General features: G+C 34.0%; 1 protein-coding gene across 6 annotated transcripts; it reads left to right on the top strand.

The window, feature by feature from the left end:
- The first annotated feature begins 3,575 nt into the window (after nucleotides 1-3,575).
- Nucleotides 3,576-19,904, top strand: LOC116165804 (tyrosine-protein phosphatase non-receptor type 13-like). Of its 6 annotated transcripts, XM_031480492.1 has the most exons (10): nucleotides 3,576-3,676; nucleotides 3,938-5,004; nucleotides 12,295-12,774; nucleotides 16,207-16,415; nucleotides 16,468-16,662; nucleotides 16,723-16,875; nucleotides 16,922-17,097; nucleotides 17,707-18,412; nucleotides 18,465-18,614; nucleotides 19,059-19,903. In XM_031480492.1, exons 2-10 carry the CDS (start codon nucleotides 4,050-4,052, stop codon nucleotides 19,191-19,193), a joined length of 3,159 nt encoding a protein of 1,052 aa, XP_031336352.1. In that variant the 5' UTR covers nucleotides 3,576-3,676; nucleotides 3,938-4,049; the 3' UTR covers nucleotides 19,194-19,903. The 6 variants fall into 6 exon arrangements, with proteins under 6 accessions (XP_031336352.1, XP_031336353.1, XP_031336355.1 ...); XM_031480493.1 differs by lacking the exon at nucleotides 19,059-19,903 and adding an exon at nucleotides 18,689-19,048 and having other exon boundaries at nucleotides 3,577-5,004; XM_031480495.1 differs by having other exon boundaries at nucleotides 3,578-5,004; nucleotides 16,468-16,548; nucleotides 19,059-19,904.

The following is a 19,904-nucleotide window of genomic DNA, read 5'->3' as shown; positions in this document are numbered from 1 at the left end:
CAACTCTTAGTAGTAACTAACAAACTAACTCTAACTAGTAACTCTTAAACTGAGGCAGAAAATATACAGGATTAAGACATTCTCGCGGGGAAGGGATGATGTAATTTTATCACTTCAGCCTTTCTCCACATCTATTCTGTGTGTTATAGTATTGTTTTATGAAAATCACAATCCCGGACATTTAATTATACATATATAATAATAATAATGGCCTTTATCCACATTCCGTTCAAAAAAACACAACTAAAATAATATATAAACATGTATCAAGAAAAGAAGAATCGAATTTATCAACCGCAGTGAATGGGCGAAGTTCAGTTTAAAATATCTGCTCTTACACTTTACCCGCAACACATATATATATATTTATTTATGATGGCGAATGAGAATCCTAAGTTATAAAATTTAAAGAGAAAAAAAATTCACATCTGTAGCGTACAAGTATAAAAAAAAAAAAATAAAAAAATAGACCAATACAAGTAATCAAATTTTTATTAATAATTGACTCTCAAATAACCACTTTTTTGTTTTTATTTTGAATGCCAACAAAGATACATTTTTGAAAGAGTCCGGTAGAGCGTTGTAGTGTTTCGCTATGTAGTAGGAGAAGCATTTTTCAAATGAGCTATATTTATGTAAAGGAGTAGTTAGAAGTCATTTATTCCGAATGTTAATATTATGCACGTCCGTACGGTATCTCACTTTATTGTATAAGTACTGAGGTGGTTGTATTAATAACACTCGATGTGAGAACATAAAAAGTGTAGCAACCGACAGGGTGAATATTCCAAAACCAAACATAGGCAATTAAATGGTAAAAAAGGTTTTTTGCAGATTGTTGCTCCCCATGTTAACTTAGAGGGTTTATAATGACACCAACTAAAAGATTTAATTTTTCAATTGCCTATTATATGCCAATTATATCTGTCATATTTTCATCTGATTATAATAATAATAATAATAATGACATTTATTGAGCACACACCACACAAAGAACAGATATTATACATTACATTACCTAATGGGTGACTCAATAGGGCGAAGTTCAGACTGGAATAAACCGTGTTATTCCGTCTGCTCTACCACTCAACCCCCTACATATGAAATTAACAACAAGAGACCAAGACATAAAAAAAAAACCTAGCAAGAAAAAACTATATGATAATAAAAACTATTCAGTATGAAGGCACAAATGAAAACCTAAAAAAAAAATGTAAAAAAAAAAAAAATTATAGCAATAATGATGTTAACGAAGGAACTTATGCCCTCAAACGGTCTGCGAAATATATTGTGGAGTGATATGTAATAAAAAAAGAAGCTACTTGATTCACTTGAAGCACTTTAATGTTGGGCAAGCAATAATCATTACATTTGTATATTGAAAATGCATTATTTGGACCAATGAAAAATGAAATTTTGTATGCACCTCAGGCATTACTTGATATTTATCCCTCGGGCTCTGAGACCCTCGGCAAAAATATCGCCTTAATGCCCTTGATACATAAATAACTTTTTTCTCATCTAATGATATACGAATTAGTTAATTGGTCAGTTGTATTTCTCATTATTTTATCAAAAATTCGGTAATAAATCAAATTAGCAAATTTTCTAAAGAAATTAAAAAGCTTTCGACACAGACGAAATAAGATGCTCATTAAAGTGCACGGAAAACAAATATCTCATACTATGGTAGATTATACCACGAGTCAATAATGATAGTTATAATTATTCTCGAGGAATATTTACGAACTGAGCCGCTTCAACGGCGAGGGAGTAAAATTCAAACGACTTCACCTAAACTTTTGTCTTTAGGAGTATCTGATTTTGTAAGAAAGTTCCGAAAATTACCTTATAGTTTGGAAAATTAATAGTGACATTTCTTTTACTTTGAAGGATGTGCCCAGCCAGGTTCAAAAGACATGTCTAAAGTGAATTAGGTAAGTAGATGGGCAGTCAGATCATTTAAAGGTAAGAACGGAAAAGTAGGTATAGCAGTGTCATAAGTAAAGTCCCTCGGGTACCTACACTACTACGTACGACATTGAATTAAAGGTATCTCAAAATCATTAGTTTTAACTAAGTATGTTTGTGTTGGGGTCAAAGTAATTAATGTGACGATTATAAATAACGATTGGATAAAGTGATAAATTTTTGTAGTAATACAACAAAAATACTGTCCCTAAAATATCTATGTCACCAGTATAGTATACATATTGAATATTAAAAAAATCGTTCAGGAAGTTATTGAAGAGTGCTCCTCTCAATTATTCACATTGACTATAATAGTCATTATGAATGATTGCTATATTAATCATTTTTACTGTAACATATACTTACATCAATAAAAACCAGGTGCCAAATTCTGGCCAGAACAGCTTACTTTAACTCAAACTAACAACGTGCACTTTTTTTAACTTTAATTTGTGTTTATTACTAATATAATTCAATTCTTATCCAAAATCAAGCAATGTTGCTCCCGGTTAGTATTTGGATGGATAACCACTCGAAAACTCTTCTGATGAACAGTTGAAGATCATGAAATTTGTCTAGAATTTTCTGGAGAACCCCAAAATGCGATAATATATGGGTACCTATATCGCATCATGCATTCATTAACTCGCTTTTTCAGCATTCATCAATCATTCATGAGTGCTGCAACCACGCACACCAGTTTATGTTTTATTATTTAGAAGCCATATATGTATAGTCTTTCGTGCGCAAAACATTATATGTATATTTGGGAAATGGGTTAAGTGGAACAGCGAATGCAGTTTCTGTTGATACTTACATTCGAACTTCGCCCAATTAGCTTTTGTACTTTATATATGCATGCATTCAGTTATAATGTAGCTAATAAAAGATATTATTATTATTGTATTTCTATTCAATGTTTCTATTTAAGGACAAAAAATTTTTCATTTTATGTCAAAATATGCGCAATCTAAACACAAAATCGACGGGCCCAAGCGTACTTTCATTTCTATTAAATTTATTCGTTATTAAATCACAACCTTGTAGGTATAGTATCTATATATATACAAATGGTAGTATATGCAGAGCTTAATTGTTAGCAAACTGTTGGTGAATCCTAATAATTGGGCACAATCGTCGAAAAAAAAAACGATCTCTATAGTACAATAATAGAGAATAAGTACCTATTTATTTGTTTCATAATCACATCATAATGTTTTATGAGAGTTTATTAAGAAATATGTTAATGAATATGTTTGCTTTTGATGAGGAAGTTCAAATAAAACCAAAAGCAAATTATGCTTATTTAACAATTGCATGAAAGATAGATTTATACTTAATTATTTTGAAGATTTGTCCAATTGTTCTAGAAAGAGCAAGGACTACCTGTAATACCTACTCGTATAAGTACCTACCTATAGATATATTTGTATTTCAAAAGGTGAATTTTTAACGTAGGTATGTGTACCTTACTGCTGTCGAAGCATTCATTAAAATTGACCTACCTACTCTATTTTTAAAAAGGCAGCTTGTGTATATAAAAATAAGCTTCGGTTGGGACAGATTACGTGCTCACTTTGTTACAACCTACTCGTGTTTACAGCTAAAAATATTTTCGCGTAGGGAAGACGGCAGATTTACATTATATTAATCAGTTGATTTTGCAAAATCGCTTGGTATGTCCGGATTAATGTGTGCATAAAGTGTGAGTAAAGTGAATTATAGATGCCATACCTACCTACCTAATTAGAGGAGAGACATATACTGCATATCACACATGTATCTGCTTCACATTTACTGATATGTCAAAACAAATATTAAGTATAGGTATACCTAACTTGTACTACTGTGGTAAATATGCATTATGCAAACGCCCCTACGACCTACGTTATACCTACTTATATGTACCACCTACTTCAATATTTACTTGTGCTTATATCTACTTAAAGCTAAAAGGTGGTTTCAGTTTCAGTTGATACCAAATAAAAGAATAACTACCTACGTCAAAAACCGTTCAAATAAAAAAATCGAATTCTTAGCTTAAAGGTTCGTTGCAGTATTTCAAAAACAAATAAGCAATGGGAACGTTAACACAGAACGGTTCGAACGCCTGCGATGTTATATGTTTGCAATTGAAGAAACCAAAAAGTTGGAATTGGGAGCTCTCCACATCTAAATCTTCTCCCCAAATAATATTACCTACAATTAAATTGTATAATTCAAAAGGGGAATTATTGTTAGAAGCTAAGGACCATTCTCTGCAAAGGCGTAGTTGGAATAGTTCTGACGTTGATACAGAAGTATCCAAATTAAGACAATTAAAAAAATCAAAAAGTGACATTTTTCATAATAGTTTTGTGAGCACCCGAAAGAGCAAGGTGCAAAGAAACGATAATAATAATGCGATTTCACTCCAAAAGTGTTGCAGTGACTTTTCACAACAGCCCATGGCAAAAGATTCACTACGGAAAAGTCGATCTGTTCGCGATTTTCATTGTCAACTAAATGCTAGAGATGATGTCCTTTTTCGGAAGATTCTTAAGCAGAATGACGAAAGTGTAAAAATGGCGACTAGTGGTAGTAGTGGATCCCTGTCCAATGAAGAACAAGGGAGAGTCCTGACGAAAGAACACAACGGCTATAAACATTTCCTGAACAATAGTGGTGTTTTACCGGAAGTTAATTGTTTGACTCACAAGAGGTATAAAACACGTACGTGTAGTGCTGGAACTTTAATTATAGAGGAAAGTTTTAAATATGAAAATCGAAGAAGACGTCAACGAGTAAATCCAAAGACTAAGATTATTCATGAAAAAGGCGAAGATAAACATCTTGGTTCGTTTTCTCAAATTTTACACAAGCATAACCGCGAAAAATGTGCATACGATCTTAGTTCACCTGTGAGCGTGAAAAAAAAGCCTATGTCTAGATCCAAGTATTTAGTAAATGAGCTTGGAACTCCATACAGTAATGCAACTGTAGGAAAAGGAAGAGATTGTGTATTAGATTTGCGTGGAGGTAAGTCTTTAATAGGTAGGTATCTATAATATTGCTGTATAATATTGCTTCATATTGATCCCATCAGGCCAAAAAGGACCATACACAAAACGCTACAAACCTATAACTATTAGTTCTTCAATTTTAACTTTTTCCCAGTATACAAATCCTCACTCCATATATCTACAGAAGAATGATTTAGATAATTCTGACCTAAAATTCCAAACGCTCTGTAACAGATTTTCAACATTTCTGTTAATAGCAATTCATAAAACAACAAAAGTCATGGCTATATTGCTACCAATAACAGAACTGTTGAAATTTATTTTTAAATTTGCGGGTATACCAAAAGCTTAATAAAACATGTAAAAACAGTTTTGTATGCACCTATTAACTCTGAACAACTTTAAACTGTACAGTTTTTTCTGTAAAATATACAGGAGGGCAGCATATTCCATAAAACTAATTTCCCATGTTTAAGTCCCTATGTTCCTACTTACCATAATGCACCACCCGGTATACGACTTATTACACCCGCGTATACCTACCCTACAATAATAATTGCATTATACCTTTCATAATTACGAAGGCGTCTAAGGGACACAGTATTTTTTTTTGTTTCCTATACATTCCAACGCAAAATTTTGTGTTATAACACAAAATTTTGCTTTATAACACAAAATTTTGCGTTATATCGCAAAATGTTGTATTATAATGCAAAATTTTGCATTAAAGTACAAAATTTTGCGTTATAACACAAAATTTTGCTCTATAACACAAAATTTTGCATTATAACACAAAATGTTGTACTTTAATGCAAACATATGCGAATAACGGCATTCCAGGGACAGACTGCAGGGAACGGTCACCCGTTTTGTTTGGGATATAAAATTATAAATGAAAAAAATTGTGTTGTAATATGACGTGTTATTCGCAAATGTTTGCATTATAGTACAACATTTTGTGTTATAGCGCAAAATTTTGTGTTATAGAGCAAAATTTTGTGTTATAACGCAACATTTTGTACTTTAAGAGTCTTCTGTATACCCACTGCACCCAATGTAAATTTCCATAAGAGCGCCCGCCATAAAAACTCTAGTTGTTTTTAAAAAAAAGTAGACCTTTATCTACAAAATGTTCGGACTATTTTTTTAAAAAAGTGTAAAGCAACTGAATATCGATTGTTTAAAAGATTAGCTGTTTTGCGCCGATTATTGCGCTAATCTATTTCATTTTTTTACTCGCGATCAAGACGATTTATGGAAAAAGTAAACCGACAGTATTTTAGATAAGTTCCTCTAAACATTACCCCAAAAAATGAAATCATATTTTTTGTAAATAAAGTCTGTATCTTGGCGGGCGGTAAATCAACAATTTCAGTGTAAGTGTGGTGTCACACTATGCGTTTTTACCGCTCCCGCTAAAACGCTCCCGTTTGACGGGATGGTAATATCACACGTTATTAAATGATACCAGTCACATATATGCGTTTTCGCCGCACCAACCGGATGCAACCGCATCCTGCTGCCGCTGCGTAGAATAACATGACAACCACAATGACATGAAACCATGTGTTGTTACACGTTGGTTGTCATCAGTTGTCCCACTGAGCGTTGCAACCGGGTGTTTTGTTAGGTTTACAATGTTTGATGTCGGTTTATTCATCGAATGCGTGCATGCAAAAACTGCACTGTGGGAAAAACAATCTAAAGAGTATATAGATAAAAACTGAAGGGAGAAATCATGGATAGAAATTGAATTTTTGGACATTCGGTAATATACAAAAAAAATTTTCTTGTTCATTCGAATTTTTTCATAAAACTTCGCGAATCTAATTAGATTCTCGTCCTGAATTAAAAGGATCAATCTAATATTGACGATATATCTGCTTTCGCAATAGCCCCTCCGCCTTAAGCGCATAAACCATCTTTAACAATAATTGAGACATGACACTACTTAGACTGCCAAAATATAGCAAAAACGCATCCCGTTAAACCGGAATAGTGTGACAAGTAGATCTCATCCGGTCAAACCGCATCCGTTTTAGCGGGAGCGGTAAAAACGCATAGTGTGACACCACACTAACAAGTGGCGCCGCTGCTCAGTGTCGGCGGAAACTAACTAAGGACCAAGACAGGAGTTGACAAAGCAAAAATACCATCTTGTCTCTTGCAACTATAATCGTCTATATACTATAATGTAAAAAAGTTGCGCTTGGGTAAAGAAGACTCTTAATGCAAAATTTTGCATTATAATACTACATTTTGCGATGTAACGCAAAATTTTGTGTTATAGAGCAAAATTTTGGGTTATAACACAAAATTTTGCGTTGGAATGTATAGGAAACAAAAAAAATACTGTGTCCCTTAGACGCCTTCGTACATAATATATTAATATATCTAATGTATCTACGAGTAGGCCGTAGAGGGTTGCATTGTTAATTTAAATTTTCAAAGTAATTCGTGTTTCGTGTCAATCTATAATTTTCTTGCGAGCCGTATAGATTGCGATTGTATATGATGACCATACACAAAATGACAAAAACAAAACGACGAGGATTGAAATTAACAATAACAAACAAAAATTCAAATACTGAAATAGTCGATTGCATACTCTCGTGACGGCAAAACACGGTACCCCGGTTGCACGTTGCGCTGGCGCATGAGCTGGGCGACCTCGCCTCTGCACCTTGTTCTTCCAGCGAGCGGCCGGTCGCAGTCGCATCAGTGCACTCTTTCACCTCGTTTTTGTATTGTTTATACGAAAAAATAAAATGGGAGTGCTTATTTACCTAGTTGTTTCAATATTTTTGTTTAAATCTGTGACAGTGGTGTGAGCGAAAGGAATAAATGTGAGAAACTCACGCAAACCAGGTGGAAAGATCATAAGGGTACGTTACCATTTTGCATTGCATTCATTATCTTTTATCTTTAGCGTTCTCTTGTATATCGGTTGATGAGTTCGTTGATACATACGAGCTAAGCTAATTTATTAACAATCTGGCAGTTTTTTTAAAGTATAAATACCGATTCTCATATTATTTACGAATGAACTCGGAATGAATTAAAGTAAAATCGCTAATTTTATTAAACATTTCAATTATTTTATTGGGATCAGTTATAGTAACGTAAAGGGTAAGGAATAATTTAATTTTTTTAAGGATCGGCGTAAGATAAAGGGGGTTACACACGTTAACTCACAATTTACTCGCAATTTACCCACACACGCAAAGATTATATTGTTCGAAATAATTATGATAGGTTTCAGATGAGCGATGACTAATATAATTATAATCTAAATAATAAATAAATAATATAAATATAATCTGATTTGAATTTGAATCTCAGGCTCAGCACAGTACCTAGTACATAACATCTGATGCGGAGCGACGAGAAGTAGGAGTTTGTTAAAAGCTATATCATTGTTTAAATACTTTAAACAATGGCTATATCTTGCCTACCTAAGTATGTACATACATATTATGCACTTGGAAGTTCATATAGAAAATGTACATTATGAATTTCTGAACAACTTAACACTACAGCTACACAATTTTTATCTTGAAGAAAGTGACAGAAAAATTATGCATAGGTATCAGTTTTGTCCGTTTCTACCAGGGCATGTAACATAATTCTTAACTGACAGTCCAGCTTTGGAAATTCAACATTTTAATAATTTATATGTAGTAAGCATTGAAGAAACACAAGACTCAAGAGACCGCTGAAGGGACGTTTTCAGTACAAGCAGTAGGTATCGGGCGATCAAAAATGAGTGACTTTCGAGTCGCCTTTGGAAGTTCGAGTTAAGTACGATTTCCCATGTAAACAAAAATTCCAAAGGTGACTCGACGGTCACTCATTTTTGATCGCTATGTACCTATGTAAGTGAGAAGGATAAAAACTGCATCCAATTCAGAAAGTAGTCCAAAAAATCAACGAAAAAAGTAATGATCAAACTTGGCGGTGTTGACTAAATGCATTTTATTTATTTCTATTTTTGACCCTAATTGGAGGGGATTTCAACCAAGGGGGCGGGAAGGAGGAAGGGGGGGGGGAGATACCTCATTTCTTACATCTATTAGTTATAGTTTCATTTTTTTAATTTTCTGTGAAGTTTCATATAAATTCGTAAGTTCAGTATTCTACAATCGACCGTCACAAATCTCATTCTAAGTAATTTTGATCAGTTCAATTGATAAGGGAAAGAAACCCTTAAAGATTCGGTTATTTATTACTTCCTTAAGACTAGCTAAAAAATTAAAAATTGGGTTGTATTGAATTTTTTTTGTGCACCGTTGAGGAATTTATTTTTTTTCAGTGAGTTTATTACTCACTACCTTGCGAAATCGCGAAATTTTTGAAAAAACTGGAAATCACGTTAAAACTTGCAAAATCGCTTGCGAAATCCGCGAAATCGCTTGCGAAATCGTTACATTTCTTGCGCCTACAGTGGAGGCTGTTTCTTTGATTATAGTCGAAGAGCAAAAGCTATTTGAAATCTGTTGCAGGTTCTAGCACTCGCCGATTATTTCGCGAAATCCCTAGGACATCTTCCTAATCTTTTAAAAGCTGCGAAATCCCTAACTATTTCGCGAAATCCCTTACAATCTCACGAAATCTCTTGGAAATGCGCTAAATCCCTTAGGTACAATTGCGCGAAATCCTTGCGAAATCGCATCGATTTCGCGCAATACTGTTACAATTAACCCCTCGGTAATGCCATATGGAATTATGAAATCAAACAAAAGCGCCTGCATTTGCCATTAGTTAGCTTTGTTTGATCTCAAACTGCCATGGCATCACTGATTTTCTTAAACGCGCCAGTTTTTAGTTAGGTATCCAAATTCTTGGTTTCAAAGTTAAAAAAATTAAAAGCTTAGTATAATGGATTCTTAATTTTTTTCTCTACAAAAGACCTAAATAGACTTTTTCTAAAATAATTAGGGATGCCAATAATCGGAAATGAAAAAATTACTATTGACATTCCCTCGGAAATTCCTATGGTGCATTCGTCAAGTCACCATCCGGTATAGAGACGCCTTTTGACTGTTCAGACTGGTAAAAATCAACCATATTTTAAATAAATAAATAAATAAATAAATAAATAAATATATATTTATTGCTCAACAGCAAAGCCAGTTACAGAGCAACATCACAATTAATCTTACCTAGTGGGCACGTGCTAGTAAACACATGCATACTAAACTTAAAACATGTAAGAACAAAAAAAAAGGTAACATAAAATAGGAGAGCATCCATTCACACTGAAATTTAGCTTCATACTGTTATGTAATGACACAATTATAACAAAAATATTATTTCAAGTACCTAGAAAGAAATTATAATTATTTGAGAAAAAGCCATAATAGCTACCAGTTATCTACCATTATTAAAAATGACATCTGCAGTGTTTGGGTAACAAAGATATTACACTGCTATATCCATACGTAGCTATCATTGACTGTTCGCGGAATACATTTGATACAGGAATTTTTTTATAACGCTTACTTTATCATTAAAGATATCAATGTCGCTATTTAGGGAATTGTACAGTCTACATAGTCTGATAAGGGGAGAGTTCATATGATGATTTGTATTACATGTCTTATAAGTAAATGTAATATTACTTCATGAAGCAAGTCTAGGTACATTGAATTGTAACAAAGACAGGAAATATTGGTCATCAATCTGGTAATTCACAAGTTTGCTCAAGTAAACTATAGATACTATATTATGACGATTTTCCACTGAAATAAGATTGAAGGCACTGAGCAGATCCGCATTGCTAACGGTTCTATTCGGATAAACGCCCGATTCTCGAAACAGTAGATATCTTATAAATCTTCCAAACTACACTACCGTAGTTACTTATCACATATGCATTAAAAAGAGTCATGAGCGTATTAATTTGTAGTAGTTTGCCATTCCTTATTATAAATCCCATTATTTCCGAACACTCAGAAGATAATTGCGATACATGATTATTAAATGACAAAATTTCATCAAACTGTATTCCAAGATCACGCACTACCGAAACCCGGTTTAATGCATTACCATTAATTGAGTAATTAAACATTATTTTGTCCTCAACACGTGCAAAAGTCATACAAGTACATTTTTTAAGGTTTAATTGAAGTTTATTAGTAACACACCATTGGGATACGTTATCCAAGTTATTTTGGAGAGTATGGTAATCTTCCTTACTATGTATAGTGTTGTATAGTTTTAAGTCGTCGGCATAGAGTAAACATGGACCCTTCACAACTGATTGTAGGTCATTAATAAACAATAGGAATAGTGTTGGCCCTAGGTTGGACCCTTGGGGTACCCCACTGCTTGCTACATACGATGTGGACTGGTGACCATTATAAGCCACAATTTGAGGTCTATGATACAAATATGATCTGATAACTTGCGATATGTTGTTAGGGATATTATATTTCTTTAACTTTTGAATTAAAATGTTGTGATTCAATCGATCGAACGCCTTACTGAAGTCAGTGTAAATGACATCTGTTTGAAGCCTTTGATCTAAATTTTCTGATATGAATTGTGTAAAACCAATTAAATTTGTCGTTGTTGAGCGCTGTGGCATAAACCCATGTTGACATGAAGATATTTCGTTACGGACAATGGATAAAATGTGTTCACTAATTATGGATTCGAGGATTTTGGAAAAATTGCATATAATTGATATAGGTCGATAGTTTGCATATTTTCGTATTTTTGTAGTTTTTTCTAAAACAGTAGAAGAATTTTGAAGGCTCGAGGGTATACTTAAACGGAAATAACCATTTTAGAACAAGTAAAAACTTATGAAGAATGCATTTTTCTTAAACAGTATAGGCGAACCAGGGACATGCTGTAGATACAGTTGGGAATTTAGAATTTCAATTAAATTCTTCATTATCTGCAAGCATCTATCTAGGCTCTCCTTATTCCTCAACTCTTATACTCCAGTGTTCTATTCTATTGTACTTGTACCTTTATGGATAATGTGCCACTGATGAAGACGTGTGAGATAATATTTTCTTATGTGTAGGTACATTCACATCAGGATAGGTTAGGAAGAATATGTTATAGGTAAAAGTGGCGGGAATTTGTATCTCCTCAAATTACATGCATGCAGCATGCATGTTTTCATGTACAGCATAAAATTACCCCAGAAGTATTTTCAAAGAAGGATGTAAGTAATAAATACTATCTACTTACTAGTTACTAACTCGCCTGAAGATAAAAATTTCTTTTACCAAAAGGAAGTCTGCAAATTTTTAATTTCAAGGATTTAACGGAAATGTTTTTTACATATTGTATTATTTTGTTTTAGGACAGACTTCAAATCACAGTAACCAACGCAAAGTAGACGACGCGAACTACAAGCGTCGCCTTTGGGTCGACCATGATATTAGAATGGGAGCCAACGTAAGTAGGCATTCCTCCAAAGGTTTGCATGGTAGAAGATCGCAATCAAGTGGTAGTATTTGTAATTCAAAAGATCGTCATGCTTCTTCGGATAACAAGATGTGCGGTAGCCTTCCCAGTTATTTAGATGATCGCAATTCCCACTCGTGCAATAATAATCATCATGATTGCGAAAACTCGCAGTTACATGGTGTGGAACGCATACCATCATTAGGAAATGCGGCTCCTTTGCATTGGAAATTTTCCGATACTCAAGCTGTCCTGCAGTGCGACCAAGGATACGGATCCGAAAGATCGCCCGAAGAGGAATATACATCAGCAATACATGACGGAGCATTCTTACATTACATGGATTCTCATACGTGTTATCCTTTCATAACACCAGGTTTGTGACTATAATATTCTTCTTACTAATCCAATCAGGATGTGTAAAAATCCGTCTTTGCTGAAAGTGTCAGATATTTTATCTCCCTAATGTACCTAGGTACTTTTATTAGCCTGCACAGTGTTTGTTAATATGTTGTCAAAATTTTATAGGCACAGTGGAATATAATGATCTAATGCCCATTTGCACCGACAAATTTAAGCGGAACTTAGCTTTCAAATGCGAATATCTCCGAAACGAATCAATAGAATTTAAAAAGCAAAGCAGATTAGTAATCACGATTAAATTGGCTTTCAAATAATGTGCCATTTGCCATAGGAGTCCATTTAAAATTTTAGGGGTTAAGCTCCCTACGTAGAGGGGTGAAGACTTGGGTTCTTGATTTGTATTCCAAAAGTTGTCCCCCTCGAATACAAAATTGACGTGTTCGAGGATTTTTCGAAATTTCTAAATTTAATACCCTAAAAGCCCTCTGTATACCTACTTCTCGTTGGGCCACTCTGTATAGCATCCTTGGGTAACGCTAACGCCAAGTAACACATCTAAACCTTTCAAAAGTATAAAATTCGAAAAATAAATATGAGCTAATAAGCTCTACACTAGTGGCGTCAAATGTGTAGTGGTTTAGTTTATTGATCAGTATGTCATGTGCAACGCAGTGGAATGCCTTTTGCAAGTCACAGAGTATGGAGACTGTGCACAAACCAGCCTCAAAACCATCTACGATCATTCCTACTAAGTGGTTTATGGTCATAGTGGTGGACATTCCAGCTTGAAATCCAAATTGGTTGGTGTTGAACAAATGGTTTACTTCAAAATATTTGCAGATTTGATTTTTTAAGATTGATTCGACCACTTTTGATACAACAGGAAGGATCAAAATTGGTAAAAGGTAGCCGGTTCACATTTTGGGATCGGTATCATCTTAGCCATTTTAAAAATGTCCGGAAAGCGCCCAGTTTGTATGATTACATTATTAATTTCGTTAGTGGCCCTACAGTTATGTTTGTTGTTGCTTTCAGTGTTGTTATTGTGATTCCAAAGGTATTAGGAGTATGTATATTTTTTAAACTTCTAATAGCATCTCGTACTTCAATCTCAAAAAGGCAGAGATTATCTTAAAGTCGTTATGGATTTTCAAAGCAATTGATTCCTCATCCGACAGAGAAATAACAAATAAACAATGATTAAGAAAAATATTAAACTCATCAATTTTATTTTTGATAGACCTAATATTTAATAAAAGCAGATCGGTACGCTGACTCTCACGGTTTTCAGACACACAAAGAACTTGCTATACAAAATTTTAAAACTAAACTTCAAAAACTACTTAGTCATAATGTATGTATGTACCTCTTAAATCAAAATTAATCTTGATAAGCGTCTGTTTTTATTAGAATTTATTTGTCCCGTTAAAAATACTATATTTCACTTTTGCGATGCCATAATAAATTAATGTTATTTAGTATATTCAAACTTCTGTACTTACTTGTTTGAACTTAATCCATTTGGAAACAACGAGCGTGCAGTTTTTAAAATATTCAGTTCTCTTCAGATATAATGTGTGATCCTTATTTTTGTTAATCTTGAACATGTATAATTTTGTTTTCATTATTTTCAATAAATGCCTTATTATTATTACTATTATTACAAATGGATCATTTTGGATTGGTCACTCACTGTGTATACCTACATACACCATCAATTTTATTAAACTTGCTAATTTCTTCGGATTTTTAGACATCATGGTTGAATTTTACACGGAAGAATCATGGAGGACTGTCAGTTATCTGTTCGTGGAGAAGTACTCAACCTATTTGGCTTGAAATTTCGCTTATCATTTTTAAAACTGTCTTTCTTACTTTATGTGGAACACCTTTGTAGTTTCAAAGAAAACCAGGTCTCAAATTCTTGGCAGAACAGCTTCCTTAGCTCAATCCAAATAAAAAAAATCTTTTTCGGGTCGGCCGATCAGGTGTAGGCAGATTTCTTTCCGCCATTTTGTTCCAATATGGCGGAATGCGGAATTCACGAAGTTGACCGAGAAATGTAGGAGTCTCTTAAAGTTCAGTCGAAATCGGTTCATGATTACAAAAGTTAGAATGTTTCTTGGAAGTGATATATACAGGGTGATTCAGGAGGAAATATTTTACAGACATGTCCAAGAAGCAAAAATAAGCTCATAGGTTCAAATCTGATTTTCATTTATTTCAGAGATATTTTGAAAAATAGTAATTTATAAAATTCAAGAAAAATGTATTATTGAACTTGGAAACAAAAAAATCAGTAGCATTAATTCACGTTACATTTTTGAAAACTCCAGCACCCATTTCAATACATTTATTTGCTCGTTTATGAATGGACCTGGTAGCCAGCTTCAGTGAACAATGATTTGCTCCCGTTAACGCCGCAGCATTAAGAATTATCTCTGAAACAAATGAAAATTTGAACAAATGAGCTTATTTTGCTTATTTTAGCTTCCTAGACATGTCTTGAAAATATATCCATTTCTTCCCGAATCACCTTGTATAAACCTATAACGAGACCTATAAACATACTGGTACCATTACAATAGGTAGATAGATAGAAATCTACCTTAAAGACAACGTTTTTGACAGTCCTACAATATCCTTTATGCCTAATGTACACTGCTTCATTATTAAACACTAAATTGTTTAAATTCCCCCAGGAAAATTGTTGTGGTCTCTTACAGAATCAATTCAATGTAATTTGGATGTTATATATTAAACAATTATAAATTATGGTAAATTTTAATTGGTACAAAATTGAAAATTGGTTTGTTTTGGATTCCTTCTTTTGTTTTGTGCATATTTTTGTTTAACATGAGACTCACGCATTTTCCCTTTGCGATCTTGACGCACTTTCCCTCAAGCATGCGAACGTTGTTTAACGATCTTTTAAAAGAGTGCCCAAAGCTCAAATCCCCTAAATTCACGGCGCGTTTGCTTCCTTTTCGTGAGCTCTTTTTTGCCATCTAGTCATAAGATATTAGAAACCTAGGTACTTATTCCTGAAACTATGAAATTAAGACATTCAAATTGCCTTCGAGCTACTTGATCACAACTACATTAGTATATTGAAAGACAAGTGTTACAATGCGACCTATTGTAATACACCTCTCTTGTGGACACTCGTGGCTCATAACTAAAATTACAAACTTAGTAAATTGGGATTCGAACAAGGCACAAAATCATGTACACTTAACTTATTTCAGCATTATTCTACCTACAAAACTGCAATTTCATTGGTTGGATTCATATCTAAACAAGGACAGTATGTGTTTTGGCACTTTTTGGTTTCACAAAGACTTTTCAAAAGTGGGCGAATGCAAGATTTCAAGTCGATAGACACGGCTAACTGATGTTCCTCAAGGCTACTTGATCTGTTTGTGTAAATAATATTTGTTATCAGAGAGCACCTTTAGTGTAGCCTTAACAAAAGGATCAAGAGGTTTGGGTTTAAGTGTTTCTGGTGGGACTGATAGTGGAAATTCATGGCCTGGTCTAATTCGTATCAAAAGACTGTTTCCTCATCAACCTGCAGCGACAAGTGGCCTACTTAATGTAGGAGATTTGCTTTTAGAAGTAAATGGAATTACGCTTACCGGTTTAACAAATTATGTAAGTAAATAAAACGTCTTCTATAAGAAAATATAGTGAAATATGTATGTAGGAAGCTCTTGAAGTACTTCGTACCGCATCTAGTCAAGTGGAATTAACGGTCTGTAGGCCTCCACCAGATGTTTTAAGTTGTGTAAGTCCTATTTCTGAAGTTCCTCCCCCTCCCCCACGAAGGGATCCGCCTAACAGTCTCAACCTTACACCACCTCCTTATCAACCCACGCCCGAAGACGACCTGTATCATGGAGTAAGAGATATATCTTAATACACTCATCTAAAAAATACCAAGTAATGCTTTTGCCCGCAGGAGTTTGAGATCACTCTTACAAAAATACATGGATCATTAGGATTTACTTTACGTAAAGAAGATGAGAGTGCTTTGGGTCATTATGTGAGAGCGTTGGTTCGGGAACCGGCTTTGTCAGATGGACGAATTCGTGCTGGCGATAAAATTATTACAGTATGTGTTTGTAACATTTTTATCTTCTTACGCTACTTTTTTTAAGGTAAATGATGTAGAAATTTCATCAATGACTCATGAACAAGCTGTACAGTATTTGAGACAAGCCGGAGATGTAGTCATATTAAGACTTTATCGAGATCCAGTCCAAACACCATTATCAACATTATCTCCATCAGAGGTTACACCAAGAAATTCTCTAATTCGAAAGCCAAATCTCAGGTAAGTACATTATAATCGTGACAATAGTGTAAAGAATAGAATAGCGAGATGACCTTACAGAGAATATGGGGTTTGAACATCAAGATTTTCGTGTTAACTGAATTAAAAAGTGGTAGATGTGAAAAACCTTTAACTGTAATTGCCACCTTATGTTGCATCCTTAAAGATGACGCTTTTGGCTAGATATTGTGGAGGCCTGGCACCATTAGGCAACACATAATGTTTACTCTCTGCTGCTTTGATTTTATATTGTCCACAAACAATCTGCGCAAGTGACGCAGCTGTTTTTTTTTGTGAGAAATGAATATATGTTGTGCTTTCGTCAGCTACCATTATTATGTATCTATTATCTGTAGTGTTATTTAAAGAGCATGTATTAAAACTGCTTCTTTCATTGCTGTGCTACCATGTAACTAGAGCTGTATGTTTACACAGTGTATTGCATCAGATGCATTGCATCACATTTGGATTTCAAGCAGTAGTGACATGAGCCTTGTAGACTTGAGCCTGACGCGACTTCTTTTAAGTTTGCGGTGTTTGAACAGTAGTCTCACTATTCTATTCCATACACTATGTTACTTTCATATTGCGACTTACGTAATGTTTTAGGCCAGAGGCGCTAGATATGTTAAACGATATTGCCATGCGTAAGACAAGTAATCAAGATACCTATCTACATTCCACTTCGCCTAATACCTCGCCCCGACGTTTACGTAGGCAACCTTATTCATCAGAATCCTCACAGGCAACTGACACATCTGCCAAGTATCTTATTTCTGATGAACAGTTTCACGAAGGTTTATTTAAGAAACCCTCTCTGGCATTAGACGATGAAGCAGATCTTTATAATTCTTTGTTTTCTGTAGACTCCGATGATTGTGATAGACCGTCTCGTCCAAGTTCTTTAGATTTATGTAACTCAAAAGGAACACCAGTTATAACTAGAAAACCAAAATTTAATTTTTCACTTGCTCATAATGCCTACGAACTCAACAATTTAGACCCAGAAATACTGGATGCCCCTAATCTCAGTTACAATTTAGGAAAAGACGACATAAATAATTTGGAAGCAGAATGTAGCGATACTTTTCCACAACAACCAGTTAGTATGCCACATATTCCTTCCGATAGTCCCGAGTTTAGTTATAAAAATCCAGCTTATCAATCTGCTCATCCACCGTGTGGTAATGAAAATTTCGCAACCGAAAAAGTTGTCGATGGAAACAGTATTAAAAAATGGAAAGGTATTGTATTCAATGTAGATGAGAATAAAGGTCATGCTACCGAGAATGGTGAAATCGAGAGTGAATATGTGGTTTGTGAATCTAGTGGAACTGAAGAAGACCAATATAACCAAATATTTTTAGATATTGTCGATTGAGCTAAATCGTGGGTGGAATAGCAGGTTGGGATTCAGTTTACAAGGAGCTGCATGTTATACGTATGTTAGTGCTGTGCATGGAGATAGTGTCGCAGCAAAAGATGGACGTTTAAAACCAGGAGATCGCTTACTAAAGGTAATTACCTATTATCAAATACCTTAATATATTAATACAGGAAACTGCCATTGAAAACTGGTCACAAATTACAGCGCCACTACGTTGCGGTAGGGAGTGTCAAAAGTAAGCCGTCATCAGAGACTTGCCATGCTGTCATACTTGGTTTAAACTTTATTGATGGTTTTACGTGCTTTGTGCTTTGTTATTGTTCTGGATAAATGATGTTACGGTATTTAGTAATACCACATATCACAGATATTATATATGGTATAATGGTATAATAACCTTGGTAATATAATTAATTTACTCCTTTATTTTTCGCCATTCCACACTGGGCCTTGTACATAGCGCTCTTTTTCCTGTTTCGCCATACGCAAATGCAAGTAGTAGCCTGTATTAATATATTAAGGTATTTGCTATTATTTATGTGGCCATATACCTATTTCAACATACAATCTATAGGTGAACGATGAATCCGTTGAAAATATGAGTACAAGTGAAATTATCGATTTGCTTCGTATTGTAAGAGGTCCAGTATGTATTGTAGTAGCAAGGTATAAATCAAACAAAGACTGTACGTACAAAAAGCAATGTTAAAAAATTATAGTACAAGGAATATTCTAAGAGAGCGTTTTATCAAACAAACTGGTTTGCAATTTACTAGGAAAGTAACTTTTTATGTTATGATATTGTTTTTCTGCTAGTTGCATATTTTGTGATAATTTTGTATACATGATGTGCACCATGTGAGCACTCGTTTTTTTTATTAAGTTCATAAGATGTACTTTGATTAGATTCCTAATATGTTACCTATTTCCATCAATGAGATGTTTCATAGTCTCAAAAGTTTGGTATTTTTTAACTAGTCTACACGATTAATGACCGTTCGCATCGACAAATTTATGGCAACCATTGTCGCAATAGTCGTTGGATTTTGAGCTAAGCCTCGCTTAAATTTTGTCAGTGCAAACGGCCATAATTATTTTTTATCTTAATTGTTAACTACTACTTAGCGAATTGTCCATACTCTACAACTTACAACAATATCAAGTTATACATAGGTTTGTTGTAAATTTTAGGAGACACTTGTAGTGATGCAAGCAAATTCTGTGTTAAAGAAATACCATCAATTTAGAAAAAATTTAAATGTATGTTTGTTCTACATAGTTACAAATTTGCTTATCTGTTAGACAATTCAACTATACTGTAAATAAAATATTCTAAAACTATGCCTATATACTAAAAGTATTTTTAAGATAAATTATGTACTTAGTGATATATTGACTATGTAAAAAATTTCTCGTCTTT

Source organism: Photinus pyralis, unplaced genomic scaffold, assembly GCF_008802855.1.
Source record: "Photinus pyralis isolate 1611_PpyrPB1 unplaced genomic scaffold, Ppyr1.3 Ppyr1.4_LG3a, whole genome shotgun sequence".
In the NCBI taxonomy this organism is placed as follows: Eukaryota; Metazoa; Arthropoda; class Insecta; order Coleoptera; family Lampyridae; genus Photinus; species Photinus pyralis.
This window is presented reverse-complemented; position numbering and strand designations above follow the sequence as displayed.